General features: G+C 44.5%; 1 protein-coding gene across 3 annotated transcripts in view; it reads right to left on the bottom strand.

Moving 5' to 3' along the window:
* The window catches only part of PATJ (PATJ crumbs cell polarity complex component), a 134,091-nt gene that overhangs the window by 2,539 nt on the left and 116,318 nt on the right, over nt 1-15,234 (bottom strand). For 2 of the 3 annotated variants that reach the window (XM_058843045.1, XM_058843043.1), the window contains exons 35-42: nt 13,586-13,779; nt 11,692-11,839; nt 10,552-10,638; nt 7,765-7,882; nt 6,177-6,217; nt 5,786-5,908; nt 4,626-4,730; nt 1,196-1,299 (exon numbers count right to left, since the gene is read on the bottom strand). In XM_058843045.1, the coding sequence (XP_058699028.1) occupies nt 1,196-1,299; nt 4,626-4,730; nt 5,786-5,908; nt 6,177-6,217; nt 7,765-7,882; nt 10,552-10,638; nt 11,692-11,839; nt 13,586-13,779 (920 nt within the window). The remainder of the gene's footprint in view (nt 1-1,195; nt 1,300-4,625; nt 4,731-5,785; nt 5,909-6,176; nt 6,218-7,764; nt 7,883-10,551; nt 10,639-11,691; nt 11,840-13,585; nt 13,780-15,234) is intronic. The other variant, XM_058843044.1, reaches the window with a different exon arrangement.

The following is a 15,234-nucleotide window of genomic DNA, read 5'->3' as shown; positions in this document are numbered from 1 at the left end:
TGAACTCTTCAGGGGTTTTCTCTGCCTACACTGAGCAAAGGAAGATTTTTTTGGTGGAATTTAGACCACTCATGAATTTATCCATCTCAGATTTGAAATCAGTAATTTCTACATACGTAGAAAGAACTGCTGTGGACAGAAGGTGTTCAGGCACTGCCCAGGGCAGTGCTGGAGTCCCCATCCCTGTGTGGATGTGGCACTTGGGGACATGGGTCAGTGGTGGCCTTGGCAGCTGGACTCGATGATCTGAGAGGGCTTTTCCAACCTAAACCATTCCATGATTCTGTGAAAGCCATTTGGCACCTTCCACCTATCTAAAGGTGCAGCCCAAGCTGAGTAATACCTGTGCATTTTTTAGGACACACCTAATTCTGCTTTGTATTTTCACCTCCAAATTTCCTGCTGCTTTGATATGAGAAAAGAATACCAATCTTTTTCTAAAGCAAGCAGTTCTCCTTGGAGAGCAGCAATAAAAGCAGTGTCTCATATTTTAAGACCACAGAATGCAGCACAAATAGCTCAACTTTTACACTCAATTCTCCTGAGGTAGGACAGCAACTTCTTAAAATAAATAGAATGAACCACAGAATGAAAATGAAGAACATAATGAAAATGATGAGCTGAAATGGAGAATAAATGAATTTCAAAATGGTAACTGTGTGAAAAGCACACGATGGTCCAGCACAGCAGGGCTGGACCTCCAACTTCCATCACCACACACAAGTGCTGCAAGCAGGAATTGTTTTAATTGGATTTTTTTGACTCATAAATCTATAAAGATTGAAAAGACAAAGTCCTGGGACATGTTTTGTAAGCTGTTTTTAACACCTCTGGCATCAGTCTGCCAATACCAAATTATTTCAAATTGCTGTGATCAGAACTCCTTCCAGACTAAGAGCCAATGGACAAGGGCAGAAATACCAGGTCAGTACAACATAAAGGAAGAAAAGAGGTACTTTTTCCTTGATAAACACCCAGAAATAATGCTTGGAAACACATTTTGTGTTTATTTACTCAAGCAATTCTGTCAGCAGGCGAAGACAGACATGAGCCCATCATCACCTTGGGGAAGGTCACCAAGCTTTCATTTTAAAGGTGACAGAAAATTAGAGAGAGAAGCAAAGGGAGAGACCTCCTTGCACCCTCTCCCTCGCCCAGAAATCCACCCCAGCTCTGCAGGAGAGCAGGAACTCACTCGGGATCCTCGGTGGGATGCTCGGAGGGCGGGTTCAGGCTGCAGCCCGTGGACATGCTCTCCAGCTGGCTGGCAATGGCACTGATGTTGGTGTCAGCCACCACCTGGGCCACAGGGATGCAAGGAAACACAGTTTGGAAAAATCAGCTGTTGAATTTTTTTCCCCAAGTAAGCTTTAAAACCAAGTCCTACTCTCTTAAATCTCCACTAATTCCACACTTTCAGGTAAGAGCTGGCATCTTTCTCAATGCAGATTTTGCTCTGAAGCTTTCTCTTGCCCTCACAAAACCATCACCCAGGCTCTGAGCAAAGGGGAAGGATCTTTCTGGGTAATCCAGGGAAAAATGTTGGTTTTCCAAGGAGAGTCAAAGGGTCCAGGATTGGTCTTGAAAGAAACCACCACAACCTTTAAGAGAACACCAAGATCCAAGGGACTGTTGGGCAAAGACCCTGAAATGCCTCAGACTGGTTTGTTTGATGTGTAGGCAACAAATTAATCCTTGGTTTTGAGTTTTCTGAATTTTTAGCATGAAAACAAACTGGATTGTTGAACTCTCCAATTCTGGATCCTCTATTATTCTGAAAACATCCTGGATGATGCTCTGAGGGCTGGAGCCCCTCTGGAGCCAGGCTGGGAGAGCTGGGGGTGCTCACCTGGAGAGGAGAAGCTCCAGGGAGAGCTCAGAGCCCCTTGCAGGGCCTGAAGGGGCTCCAGGAGAGCTGGAGAGGGACTGGGGACAAGGGATGGAGGGACAGGACACAGGGAATGGCTCCCAGTGCCAGAGGGCAGGGCTGGATGGGATCTTGGGAAGGAATTCCTGGCTGTGAGAGTACTGAGGGCCCTGGCATTAACTTTATTTTTTCTTCATTGATGCTGATTTTTTTATTTGCTTTTTTTTCTTTTTTTCTGGAAAATTTTCAAAGAAACCACCACAAAGTGGTTTGGATTTGAAGTATTTACAGTTGAAAGGACATCAATTTCCCAACAAGTACACGTTGTGGTTATCCCCTAACTCCATCTCCCTCTGAGGAGATATCTTCTCTGCCTGACATTTACTGCAGCACGGGAGTTCAGCTCAGACACAGTGAAAAACAGCCAGGAGGCACAATTCCAATATTTCCTCTAGCTATGGCCTTATTTTATCCAAGTGAGCAGGTACTTCTTCCACTCGTTGCTGTGAACTTGGCTTTAAGGAAAACTTCCCTTTTCAAAGTAAGAAATTTGTTCTCTCAATCTGTTTAAAATGAGTGCTCACAGTTCTTCCATAGCAATATTTCCCTCTTCCCAATCATCTGGAGCCAAGAGGGTGATAGAGCCAGGAGGTTTCCATGCAAATTCTGCATCCCAGGACTCTGGTTCCAGGATGCCCCAAAGGAAGGGGGTCCAGCAGATGAGAACAGCACCTGGCTCAGCCAGCAAAGACCCCACCAAGGTTCCCTTCCCGTGGCATCAGCACAAGGAATTCCAGCCAGGATTTGTCATATTTTTTTTTCATGTTGTTCAATAAAACGAGGGTAAAAACAAATCTATATTCAAAAATCTTCAGCTGGCAGCAAGAACATATCAGAGTTCAACAACCTTGTAAAAAAGCTCCCCCTTATCTCATTACTACACCTGCAGAAAAGAAATTAAATTAAACCAAGGCATCAAAACAGCTGAGAGGGATGATTGTTCCCCTGAGACCTTAATCTCCCATTTGCAAACAGCATTTGCAAACTCCTTCCCAGGACATTCCCATAATAAGCCTTTCCACCCCACTGAGCACAATTATCTGACCCTTCAGAGCAGTTTGCCATGAAGTGGTCTACCCTGATAATAAACAGAATTATTTAATGGCACATCAGTCATGATGATCACAGAGATAGGATTTTTCAATTTGGATTGTTTTGATAAAAAATAAAAAGAGGAGTTTGGTGGTGGAGAGGTACCTGTGGTTGGTGGGGAAGGGAACCATCACCAGGCTTTGACACTGCTCCAGGTGTTGAAATACAACATCACACCTTCCTAGAGCAGATTTTTAATAGAGAACAGACTCTATTCTATCCCAATAAACCTCTATCATCTGTAAACAGCATCAAGCTCATTTGAATGAGACAGAATGCTCAGAGAGCAAAAATGTGGGAGAAAAGCAGCCAACTGACAAACCCAAAGACACTTCCAGAAGAAGCTCTTTAACCCAGTGGTGTTTCTAGAAGAACCTCTTTGATTGTCTGAGCGACCCAGTGACAGAGTGCTCCATCAGGAATATTTTTAAATCCATCATGAGGTGCAATATTGAGCTGTATTACAGCTTTCAAGATGAGCAATTTTGGGTTCTGCAGCAAGCTTTCATTTTCTATTCAGGGAACACTGTTGACATGAAAAGTGAAATTACTCAACGTTAGTAACAATATGATAACTATAATTTAACAGAGAATCCTCAGCTGGTGTAAATCTGTGTGTTTCCTCTGACTTCAATGGAACTACACAAAACACCATCTGCTCTGGAACTGGCTCATCACTTACCGGGTCAGCAGTTCATGGACAGACAAAACAAAGAATAAGCAAGTCTCCAACTAAGTTTATTATAATTTCATTTTCTCTTTTTTCTTCCCCCCCTCTTCACCCCCCTATTTTTTATAGTCGCATTTGTGTCATAATACAAGCAAGAAGCTTGCAAAAATCCCTCAGGATGTGTTCCAATCCAAAATGCTGTGATGATAAAGAGAGTGAAGAATAGATTTTAGTGGTGCCTTCAGCTTGTTTTCCAGTTGTTGCAATAATTCTGCAAACGAGTAGAATTTTGAATACTAACTGGCAAGTATTTTCCCCATTTCTTTGTGTAAACATAAAAATAAACTATGGATCAACACAGTGGCAGGCAGCAATTAGAAGCAATGTGGCAGAAGATGTCCCTTTTAGCTACCAGAGAAGCACAGCAGTGACAGCACTGTTTTCTCTCTTGAGTGTTTTTATCCATTACCTGATGAATAATCAGTTCCAGGCAGCACTGTCTTAGTGATGATGCCATCATTTTTCCTAAATTCTGCTAGAATTTCTTTCAAGGACAAGGAAACCACCCTGTGGGTCTCTGTCTCATTACATCACAAGCACACACACACATTTTCTTGTTCCTAGTTAACTTCCAATTAAAAAAAAAAAACAAACCCACAACTTGGAAGCTTGTTGATTTATCACATGTAGCAACAAGTTATTTTGTTCCCTTTGTTATGCTTTTACAGAACCATGCTCACAGCCTGTATGAATGGCAATAAAGAATTTTTGAATGGAAATGATTTCTTGCTCTCCTTCTGTGTAATTCCCACCAGCAAAGCACCCTGCAATTCTGTGATGCCTTGTGCCAGGGATGCTCAGGGTTTTTTCTTTTCCCTCTTCCTGAATGCCATTTATCTACCCTGCTGCAGCTGCATGTTCAATTTATCACCATACCTGCAGGATAATGCTCCCATAAGCATTCTTTAGTAGATTAACTGCATCTGCATGAGACAGCCCATCCAAAGGTTGCCCATTAATGCTGACAATCCGATCTCCAACCTGAAAGTACAACAGTAATGGAAAATTATCAGCATTAGGGAAAATTAAAATTAAGAATGCTTAAAATTCCTCGTGAACTTGGCACTGCACAGTCTTGCTTCTCTTTTGCAGGATCCCTTTTGTGAGGATTCTGCACTGCCAGTGATCATTTCCCATTCTTTTTTTAACACTGACAATATGATCAGAGAAACAAAGATGGGGTTGTATTTTACTCTTTCTATTTGCAAGCAGAGAGAGAGGGAGATTTTCACTGCTGTCCTCCCATCCAGAAAGGATTCATTTGTGTCTGAATATGCAGACAAGTTCATATTCTTCCAGACTGTGTAAGCAGGTGCTGAATGTTGTACAGGAGAGTAGGAAATCCTGATATTAATCCAATTAACCTGGATGATTTCTTCTTCCTGCACACAAAAATGATCTCAACCCTGCTATTGTTTAATTCCATTAGAAACAAGGCATGAGTGTAGCAGCATGTCCTAATGAATCTCATGGGCCAAAGCATGTGGATCTGCATAATAAATTCATTTCAATCCTCATGATTCCTTGAAACTCTCTCCAAAACTGGAAGAGTTCACCATGGCCATGCCTGGAAACCCACACGAGCTGTGGGTCTGATACAAGTGCCTTATTTTGCTGTTTATTTATAGGGGCCTTAAGACCAAACAACTCATTTCTGATCTGGTTTCTACCTGATTTGAGCTCTAAATGATGCCCAGTCCAGAGTTCCCAGAGTACCTGTGGTTTCCAGAGAGCCTCTTGCTGCCCTGCCTGGGTCTGGGTGAACACAGACATTCCAAGACCATTGCAAATGCATTTAAGTTATTTCTCTTAACATCACTTTTCCAATATGGGCAGCAATTGCCATTATTCCCAAGATGGGAAGAGAAGGGCAGATTTGTGTTTTGGGGTGGGTTTTTTTTGTTTGTTTTGCTTTTATATAAAAAGAGGCAGAGCAGTCTGTGAGAGATTATCAGTGGCAGCAGATACAGAAGTGCTTGAGGCTTCAAGGGACACAAGGGAGGTGAAATGGGAAATATTGAGGGCCCTGTACTCACTCTGAGCCTTTGTGTCCGAGCAGCCACTCCACTGGCCTGGATCATAGCGATGAAGATGGGAATGTCTCCCAAGGGACTGCCCTTCCCTCCTGCTATGCTGACACCCAGTGCATCATATGGGCCCTGGAACAAAGCAAAACCAAACATTTGCAGCAGGGGCAACTCACAGAGGGCCGTGTTCAGGGTATGGCAATAACTGACTGCTTGGATTGGTGGAACAGGGAGAAAATGGGTTTGACACACACATTTCCTCACCCAAAGCACAGGCACACATCCAACACCCCACTGCAAACACAAATAATGCAGTTTGACTGGTGAGAGATGCTGCAAAAATGAACAACTCCAATGAAAGGAGTCAGCTTTATGAAGGGATAGAAAACAACTCACTGACCCTCGTTATCTCCACAGTCCTTGGGCCCATATCGGCTCCTACTAATAAAGAAACAAACAATTAGCTTCTGTAATTAAGAGATAATATAATTAAGAGATAACACTGTCAGGTGACAGCGGTCCCTTGCTGCCTAGGCAGAGTTATCACCAAGCAGGAGTGGAGCCTTCCTGTGCCAAGGCAGGCAGTGCTGCTCACGTGAGGAGGAGGAGGAGGAGGAAGGATGAATACGGTGTAATCCCTCCGGCTCTCGATGTCACCGTGACTCCCACTGTAGCCCAGCCACAATCTGTGGAACAGCAGCACTCTGCCAGCCTGGAGAACAGCCCTATTGTGCCTTCACTCCATTAAAGATTGCCTTATTATCCCTAAAATCACAGTGTTCTTGCACAAAGGGCTCTGGGAGTGGTGGGGTTCCAGGGATCTCCTCTTCCTCTTTGTGCTGTGTTGGTAAATAATAGACAGGCAGGAAGACAGGCTGGTGTGTACCCAGTCATAGAGTGTGGAAAAGTACATGGAAAAATACTGGGAAAAGGGAGGAAAAAGGGAAAGAAAAGGGCAAGGAAAAGGTAAAAGGGGAAGGGAATAAGGATGAGAGGAGAAGGAAATAAAGGTGAGAGGGAAAGGAAAGGGGGAACAGGAAAGGAAGAAGGGAAGAGGAAAAAAGGAACATGGAAAAGAGAAGGGAGAAAGTGGGAAAAGGAAGAGAAGAAAATGGAGGGCAAGGAAAAAAGGCAAAAGGCAAAAAGAGACTTCAGAGACATTGCTCAAACTGCAACTTTTTCAGGCCAACAAGCTGATGTTGTAGTCAGGTCCTGAGCTCTGCTACACCCACCACTAATTGTATCAGCTTTAATGAAACTGTTTTAAGAGCCCTGTAGAAGGCTGGCAGAGTAAATATCTTCCAAAATTCTATGATTCTTACCCCCCCAAACCAGCACTCCCCACATCCATGCAGGACAGCTGAGGTCTGTGGCACTGGGAAGCCCAGCCCTGGGGACCCCAGATAAGGGTCAGGAAATGCCCAATGCTGGGCACAAGGAAGGATGCCCAAAAAGCCACCAGGCTCCTGCAGTGCCTGCAAACTAGCAGAAGAAATGTCTTCAGCTCCTGCTCATGGTCAGATGTGAGCAAAGATTCCTAATTCCTGGAGCAACTCTCCCCAGGCTGCTGCAGGCCGTGGATTTAACGCTCTCTAAACCTGCAAATTGCAAACTGGGCATTGTGACTTTCTCATTACAAAACACCCCTTTATGCACTCAAGAGCAACAAAGATATAAATGAAGTGGTGGCAGCTTTATTCCCTGAGAAAACTGTTCCTAATGTGAGAACCATGTCTGTGCTAAGCCTCTGACAAGGGTGTTGGGGAATAGCAGGGCACAGGAATTCTGCACTTAAAATAGAGGGGCCATTACTCCTCCAGCAGACATAAAAATAATGTCATCTTCTGGGAAGTGTTTGGGTCTTAAAAACATCCGTGGGGCGTCTTCGGGGAGGCTGGGCAGGAAAGCCAGATTCAGGTCTTCAGTTTGGCTTTTAAGGCAGCCTGAATATAAAGCAAATCACACTCAGCTCTTCTGGCAGTTTGTACCTGAGTTTCTCTGGGATGTGTCTGCTGAGGATCTTTTTGTGCTGACAAAGTTCTGCAAGGTGGAGAGGACGGGAGCAAGCGCGGGGTGGAAGTGGCTGTGGACGCTCTGTTGGCTCGCCTGAGGGTAAAAATAAATAAAAAACCTGTGAGTCAAACCCAAAAGTGAACTTTAAACCAGACCTTGTGACAGATGGGTGCAGCTGTGCCAGCCACACTGGAAATGCCACATTGGCCACGCAAGTGCAAACCCCTCTGGGAGGGGAAACAGACCAAAACCTCCCCGAGGAGGTGAAGTCACCATCCCTGGGGGGATTTAACAGCTGTGTGGATGTGGCACTCGGGACAGGGGTTAGTGGTGGGCTTGGCAGTGCTGGGGAATGGTTGGATTTGATGGTCTCAAAGGGATTTTCCAGCCTCAGTGATTCTGTGGTGCTGCTCACAGTACTGCAGACCCTTATTCCACAATTATGTGCTGCTCAGGTCGGCTTTAGACAGTGTTCCCCCTCTCAGTGGCTCCCAGGGTGTCTCCACACCTCAGGAGAAGGGGAAATGATGGGCACCTTCCCTGTAATGCCCCTGGCATGCACGAGCACCCAGGAGGACAAACAGCTGCTCTCTCACATGAGGGGGGACAGCAGGGACACCCATCCTGTCCCCTGGCAGGAATCTTTGCTGTTCTAGCTGAATACACTGTAATGGCCCCTGCTCCTTCTGTTTGCCCAAGAACCTCCTCTCATTTCCAGGAGACAGGAGCTGACACAGGGAGAGCCTCCAAAGGGAGAGGCTGGCTCCTGCTGCCCTTTCCATTTCCCTCCTTTTCCCTCTCTCCTTATCTGGCTTTTATCTTCAGACTCTGCCCCTCGAGGAAACCAAATTACCAATTTAAGAAGTGCATCTGAACAGGTTCCACTGAGGACCAAACCTTTCCAACTGGGCTGCCTTGTCCAAAACAAAGATCTGGTCCATCCCTGTCCATGCACAGCAGGGATTTCTCCCTCACAAACACATCAGCTGGTGACTCAAAAGCCCTGACACATTTATCCCACTGGCCAGTGTGCAGCTGTCAGTGACAAACACCAGGCACAGAACAGTTTCCACCCCTGGGTGCCAATTCATGGCCCAGTTAACAACATTTGCAATGCATGTGAAAGCAACCCCTGTCCTGCACCACAAGGCTTTGATTTCCACTGCTCAAGGGATGCAGTGGACCCAGAAAAAAGCCAAGTGAGGACAAAAGGTCTGGATGCTCTTGGCCAGCACCTTCAAAAGCAGCGCTTGCAGTTGTGCAAATCATTCAAGCTGATTTGCTGCATCATCTGCCAAGATTTTTATAACTCTTGGAAGGGTTTTGGTGAGAAACATTTATTCAGTTTTCAAAATCACCAAGTCACTTCAGAGCAGGGAGAGGAAGGCTCTCAAACTGCATCAAGGAGATCAGGATTTCTTGTATTAAAAGAAAGGCAGGAATTACCAGGCTCCTGCAAAAGCCTCTTACGCTACAAAAAAGGGGGATGAGGCCATTTGATCTCAATTTTTACCTAGACCCAAGTTAGACATGATGGCATTTTGCTTCCCTTTCAGCTTGAGCTTTCCATGGTAAAACCAGATGGGTAAATTTTAGCTGCCACTTGTTGGCTACCTTGCTCTTGCTTAGGCTTCACGTTGATACAATGGCCAAAACAAAATGTAATACCTGACTGCTGGCTCCAGTGCAAGTCCCCTCTGTTCACTCCTCCTTGCCTGCTGCATGCACTGCAGATGTTTCTCCAAAGCCATTATTTTTAAAGATGGGCTTAGCCCAGCTGTTCCCATGTGGCTTTAGCCCTTCCTGGTACCTCACCACCTCCAGCCAGCCAGCACCACTGCTGGCCTTTAGGAAGTGAGGAAATCACACCATGCTGTGCTAATTTTGGCACCTTTTTGGGGTTGTTCATGGACAGGCCTCTTAGAGACCTCCTTAAAAACATTCCTGCTTTAACTGACATCTCCCCATAGCCTCCTATGGCTCCTCCTCTCTGTTTCCAGAGAACAAACCCTTCTTTCAGCACTGCTGGATCCCCTCATGTGCAGCTTCCCCATGGCAGAAAGGGGCCAGAACCCCCCACAGGCTCACCCTGCTGTGATCCACTCTTTTAGAGACATTGGCACCTTCAATACAATGGCAAAGCAGTTGATTTTCAGCAGGAAAACCCACAAAGAAGAAGTTTTCTAAGTCACTGTGCCTTGTTTCTGTCCCCTGCAACCCTCCAGGTTTAACACCAAATTGGTGTCTGAGCAGATTGGGGGGCACAGGGAGAGGGGAAGAGCCCTGCTCTGATTGGAAAATGAATTGTTGTCCTCGCTTCAGGTAAAAAGCAAGTGGAGCAGGAAATTGCTCTGTGTTTTCTTGGAGAGGAAAGCAGCTCTCCTGTGGTTCTGCTGGAAGATAGGCAGAGATACATTTTGGTTTCATGAGCTTGTTTGGATAGACAAAACAGCTGCAGAAAATACATTCAAGCAGTTTTTGCAGGTCTTCAAACCAAAAATTTCTGGGCATCATCATTTGAGAAAGATATTAGAGATTTTTGGTGTGTCTTGGGAAGACACTCCTTCAACATAATTAACCAGCTCTTTTGCTCAATCAGCATTTCAGCTGCAGTTCAGCACAGAAAATTATGGGGATAAAATATTTTGTTCCCCACCCTCAGCAGAGTTTGTGGAAGGATGAGCTTCATGTGCACATCTGTGCACCATCCCCGTGCTCTGCTCTTCACAGCTCCAGTTTAAACAGAGGAATTTGTCACTAACCTGACTGTTTTGGGATGTTTTCCGTGATGACAGCCATGACCCAGCTCGCAATCTCCCAAGCTCAAGATGCACCAGGCCTTGAGCACACTTGGAAAAAAAACAAACAACCCACAATGTATAATTTAAGTAGACATATAATATTTCATGCTCTCCTGGAGAGAATTATGTTTATATTCAGCACCAAAAGTCCGTGAAGAAAGCCACAAGGAATGCTCAAAACATGAACACTTGTATTTAGACAATACAAAAAGTGGATTTAGGCTTGTCCTGACGGTTTCTCCTGGTTGCTGAATTTAGTATGAATCTCACCCTCGCAAACTGATGGCCAATTTACTCAGGAAAAATAAACAAAAATCCTCAAACTATTTAGCAGACATTTGAAAAACCCTTTAGAGGGAAAATGCTGCAAAAAAGGGTGATTTTAACCCATATGGATCCAACTTAACAAAATACTGTCGTACCACCAGTTCCCAATTCTTAAATAGGTAAACTTTTGGCAAGGTACCAACCCTGAATGGAAAAAGCAAGGAAATAATTAGCCTTTCCCCTGAAGAATGGAAGAAAACATGTGCAGAAACACTGGAGGGGATGGCAGAGGGAAATCCCTGGAAGCAGATGCAGTTTGGAATAGAAATGGGTCTTCAGCATCCACTGATGGCACTCGTGGTCATCCCACCCCTGCCCTCTCCTCCAGCCCAACCAGCCATGGAAAAAGGCAGCTTCTCCCACAGTTTCAGAGTAAAATCACTCCTGGTAGGTGGAAAGCTGTGCAGGAACAGATTTAAGCTGTCATTTTATCCCTGCAGGTCAGTACAGCAAAGCCAAGGATTTATTTCAGCTCTGGTTTGTGCTGCCTCTCCCGTTTCCAAGTGTTTTTCCAACACATGAGATACACAGTTGCATTTTCAAATAAATGCCTAAATACTAAATGTGCCTTTGTGTTCCTGCTTCATAGCATCCAATTCCTAGAAATACACAGAGAAGTGACTTTAAATGAATCTCCCAGTTATTTCAAATGAAATTCTTGTCTCGGTAATCAGCTGGAGCTGTCCTGTGCATGGTAAATTGCACTTCAGGATAATTACCTTGCACAGTGTCAGTAACAGCAATTCAATATCTCAAAATGTATTCTGTACTCACCTTAAGTATAGTGGCAACAGTCTCTTGTGAGGCATTTCTCATATCCTCCCCATTTACAGACAAAATCTGATCTCCTTGAATTAATCTTCCATCTAGGTCTGCAGCTCCTCCTTTAACAATGTCAGAGATAAACACTCCACTTCCATTTCTAACAATGCAAGAAGCATATGGCTAATTACACAATCCAATATTCTTTGGAAGACCAATTTAGATTACTTGCATTTAAGAGACATTAAAAGAAACCTGTGAGCAGAGCAAGAACCAGTTTTACACCCCACTCAGCTGTGTAAAAAATCAATGAGTTTTAAAACCACAGCATGTTTTGCTAATATTTAATGTTGTCTTTCCCCTTAAGCTGCTGGTTCTGACTGTAGGATACATGAAGATTTATGGAAAACACCATTTATTTGAACAGAAGTCTGAGGTTTGGTCTATAATGGAGTTAATCTCCTGATGGACATGGGTTAGTGGTGGACCTGGCAGCATTAGGTTAAAGGTTGGACTCAGTGATCTTGGTGGGCTTTTTCAACCTAAATCATTCTGTGCTGTGAGCTGGTGCCAGCTGCAGTGCCAAGATCTGGCATTTTTTATCCTTCACCTGAAGGACACAACACTTCCCACCCTGAATTATACCTGGGTATCATTTAACAGACTTCAGCAATTGGGCTCCCTCTAAGGAGGGGATCCCCACTCTGAAGGATTCAGGAGTAGCACAGGAAGTTCAGCACAGAAGCAAAGGGAGGAAGGCTGGAGACTGCAATTACCATCTGCAGGGTAATTTACATAATCTAAATTAATTACCCACCCCACAATCTGCTCACAACACCTGGGTTAAACATTGCCACCCAAAAACTGCCACAGAAACTCTACTGACCATAGGCAGGATAATGACACGGTGCTTTGTAATTGCAAAAGTAAATTATTTTTGGCAATACAGGAGGGTAACTCCAACACTGAACAAGTGTCATGCCATAAATCTCTTCTAGCAAAAGGAGATTAAAATTATCAGTGCTCTGGTTTGAGTGATCTAATAGCAGTGGTTTAGAGATGTATCAGGAAAAAGTCACATTTTATTAGGCTGCTGCTACCTCCCACCCTATTGCTCTCTACAACTCCCTGACATGAGGGTGTAGCCAGGGCAGGACAAGAGGAAATGGCCTCAAGTTGTGCCAGGGGAGGTTTGGGTTGGATGTCAGGAAAAATTTCTTCATTCAAAGGGTGGTCAGACATTGGCAGGGGCTTCCCAGGGAGGTTTGGAGTCCCCATCCCTGCAGGTGCCCAAGGAAGGACTGAGGTGGAACTCAGAGCTCTGGGCTGGGTGCCATCAGTCAAAGGTTGCACTTGGTGACCCTGGAGGGCTTTTCCAGTCTCAATGGTTCTGTATCTCAGGTTCTGCTCTGTAAACTGCTCTCTGCAGCGTGGTACAGTCACTTTGAACTGCTCAGGGTTTGGGTCTAACTCAGCCTCTCACCCTCCACTGATCTCAGTCCCTTTGAGCTGAGCATGAGCTCAGTCTAACTCACAAATCCATCTGCAAAGGCACATCCTGGAAAGAGGCAGGGTAGGTTTATCCCCCAATTCAGAAACCAGAAAAGCCATGGTTAGGGCCTCCAAAGCCCTGGGACACAGCTACCCTGATGCCACAGAAGAGCGAGCCCCCAGCTCTGCATGGGATTCCCCCTCTGTGCTCAGAGCTCTCCTGGGCAGCAACAGCTTCCCCTTCTCAGCTCTGTTCTGACACAGGACCCAGAACCACGGCCCCATTGCATCCTGGAAGATATTTATACATAAAATTCTGCTCCTTATGGAGTTTTCCCTTTATTTCATATTCCATTTAACGGCTACAGTTGTTCATACATCAAAACCCCAAATATTTCCCACTGGAAGCTCTTACCGTTTCCCAGCTATGCTGAGCCCCAGTCCTCGGCCTGTTTTCTTCTGGATATCTACAGAGAAAATCTCCAAGTTTTCCTCATCCTTGTAATGTGCTTCATTCCTATAAACCACCAGCTGCACCTTCTGGGGCGTCTGCCGGAGCGCAGTGATGGCTTCCTCATGGCTGGCGTTGCGCAGATCGATCCCGTTCACCTGGAATAATCAGTGTTTGCTTTCCCAATGACACGGATAAATGATCTTTCCATCACACCCTGCCCGTGGGTGACAGCACAGATTTGTCATTTTGACACCCCTTGGTGCTCTAATTGAGTGTTCCCATTTCCAGAGGGCTGAGATCCTGGGTGTCCTGTGGAGAGTGAGCTCGGAGCTTTGTGCCACTGCCTGGAGTAAATCCCAACAATCAGAATGTTTGGGCTTGGAAGTTTTGGGTTTTCTTTCCTTCTTTTTAATCTCAAGTCTTTGGAACCTCAAGCAATGCTTCTTTTTCCAACTGCAAAGTGGGACATGCCCCTTTGAGTTCCCTGTGTACCTCAGCACTCAGATCCCTTCTCCCCCAGCTCCGTAACATAATCAAGATGAAAACAGAAGGAATCAGAAACACCAGCAAATAAATGGCCACAGAGAATCCCAGGCAGGATGTATTAAATGGTGATTTTCCTTTTTTCCCAATAGATGGCACACCAGACCACTGCTGGAGCAGCCAGCTACACTTCTCTTACCATAATCTGAGAAGGTTTCAGCATTTCACTCATGTCAGACAGAACAAGAAGTTCTGTTTAAATGTTCCATTAAAAAAAACCCTATTGCAAAGTGAAACTTAATCTAATTTTGCCAAGCCCGATGCACAATTGCCCTTTAAGGTGTTTGCCAATATTCTGTCAAAAAAATCATCTTTTACTTCTTCATACCAACATATATCAATACTTAGACATTTCTGAAGTCTCTTTAGGAAGTAGCATGAACTGGAACAGAATAACCACAAATGTTAATCCACTTCCATAAGTTTTAAGGCAATGAAAATTGCTCTCAGAATTTCTAGATATGCAAAACTACAATCATATCTAATTTTACATTGAGATAATTAAGACTAATCTTTAGTCTCTATATTCTTTTGTACTAATTCTGCACGCATTTATTTATAAGTGCATTGATATTCTTTCCTCGACACAGGCATCTATGTGTGCTTTATCACACTAATCTGAAACTAATTCAGTCATCTTTTTGATTAATACAGCTTTTAAAAGCTGAAATAATAACAATATTATGGCTCACAAACATTAGCACTTTCCTGTTTGGCCAGAGAAGAATTAATTAACCTGCTCCATTTTTACCCCCTAATTATTGTGCTCTGTTAATACCCCATTATTTATAAAACCAAAACAACATTCGGCCTCAACGTTAACAAAAATATTTGCAGTGCAAGAGCTGTAAAGACAACTCCCCAAGTAGCCCTTGCTATTTTCCTAACCCTACACACCGAGGCCTTAATGGCCATGCTGGGAATTTGTCCTGAGCTGACAGCAGAGCTGCAAAGCAGCTGCGCTGAACCCCTGCCTGACGCAAGTTTCATTTGCAGACCAACACTTCTCTCTTAACCCTTTCCCTCCACCTTCCTCGTGCTTGTCTGGGGGAAAAACACCACATTTA

This window comes from Poecile atricapillus, chromosome 7 (assembly GCF_030490865.1).
Source record: "Poecile atricapillus isolate bPoeAtr1 chromosome 7, bPoeAtr1.hap1, whole genome shotgun sequence".
NCBI lineage: Eukaryota > Metazoa > Chordata > Aves > Passeriformes > Paridae > Poecile > Poecile atricapillus.
The sequence above is the reverse complement of the archived record's forward strand: the minus strand, read 5'-3'. Positions and strand labels throughout refer to the sequence as shown.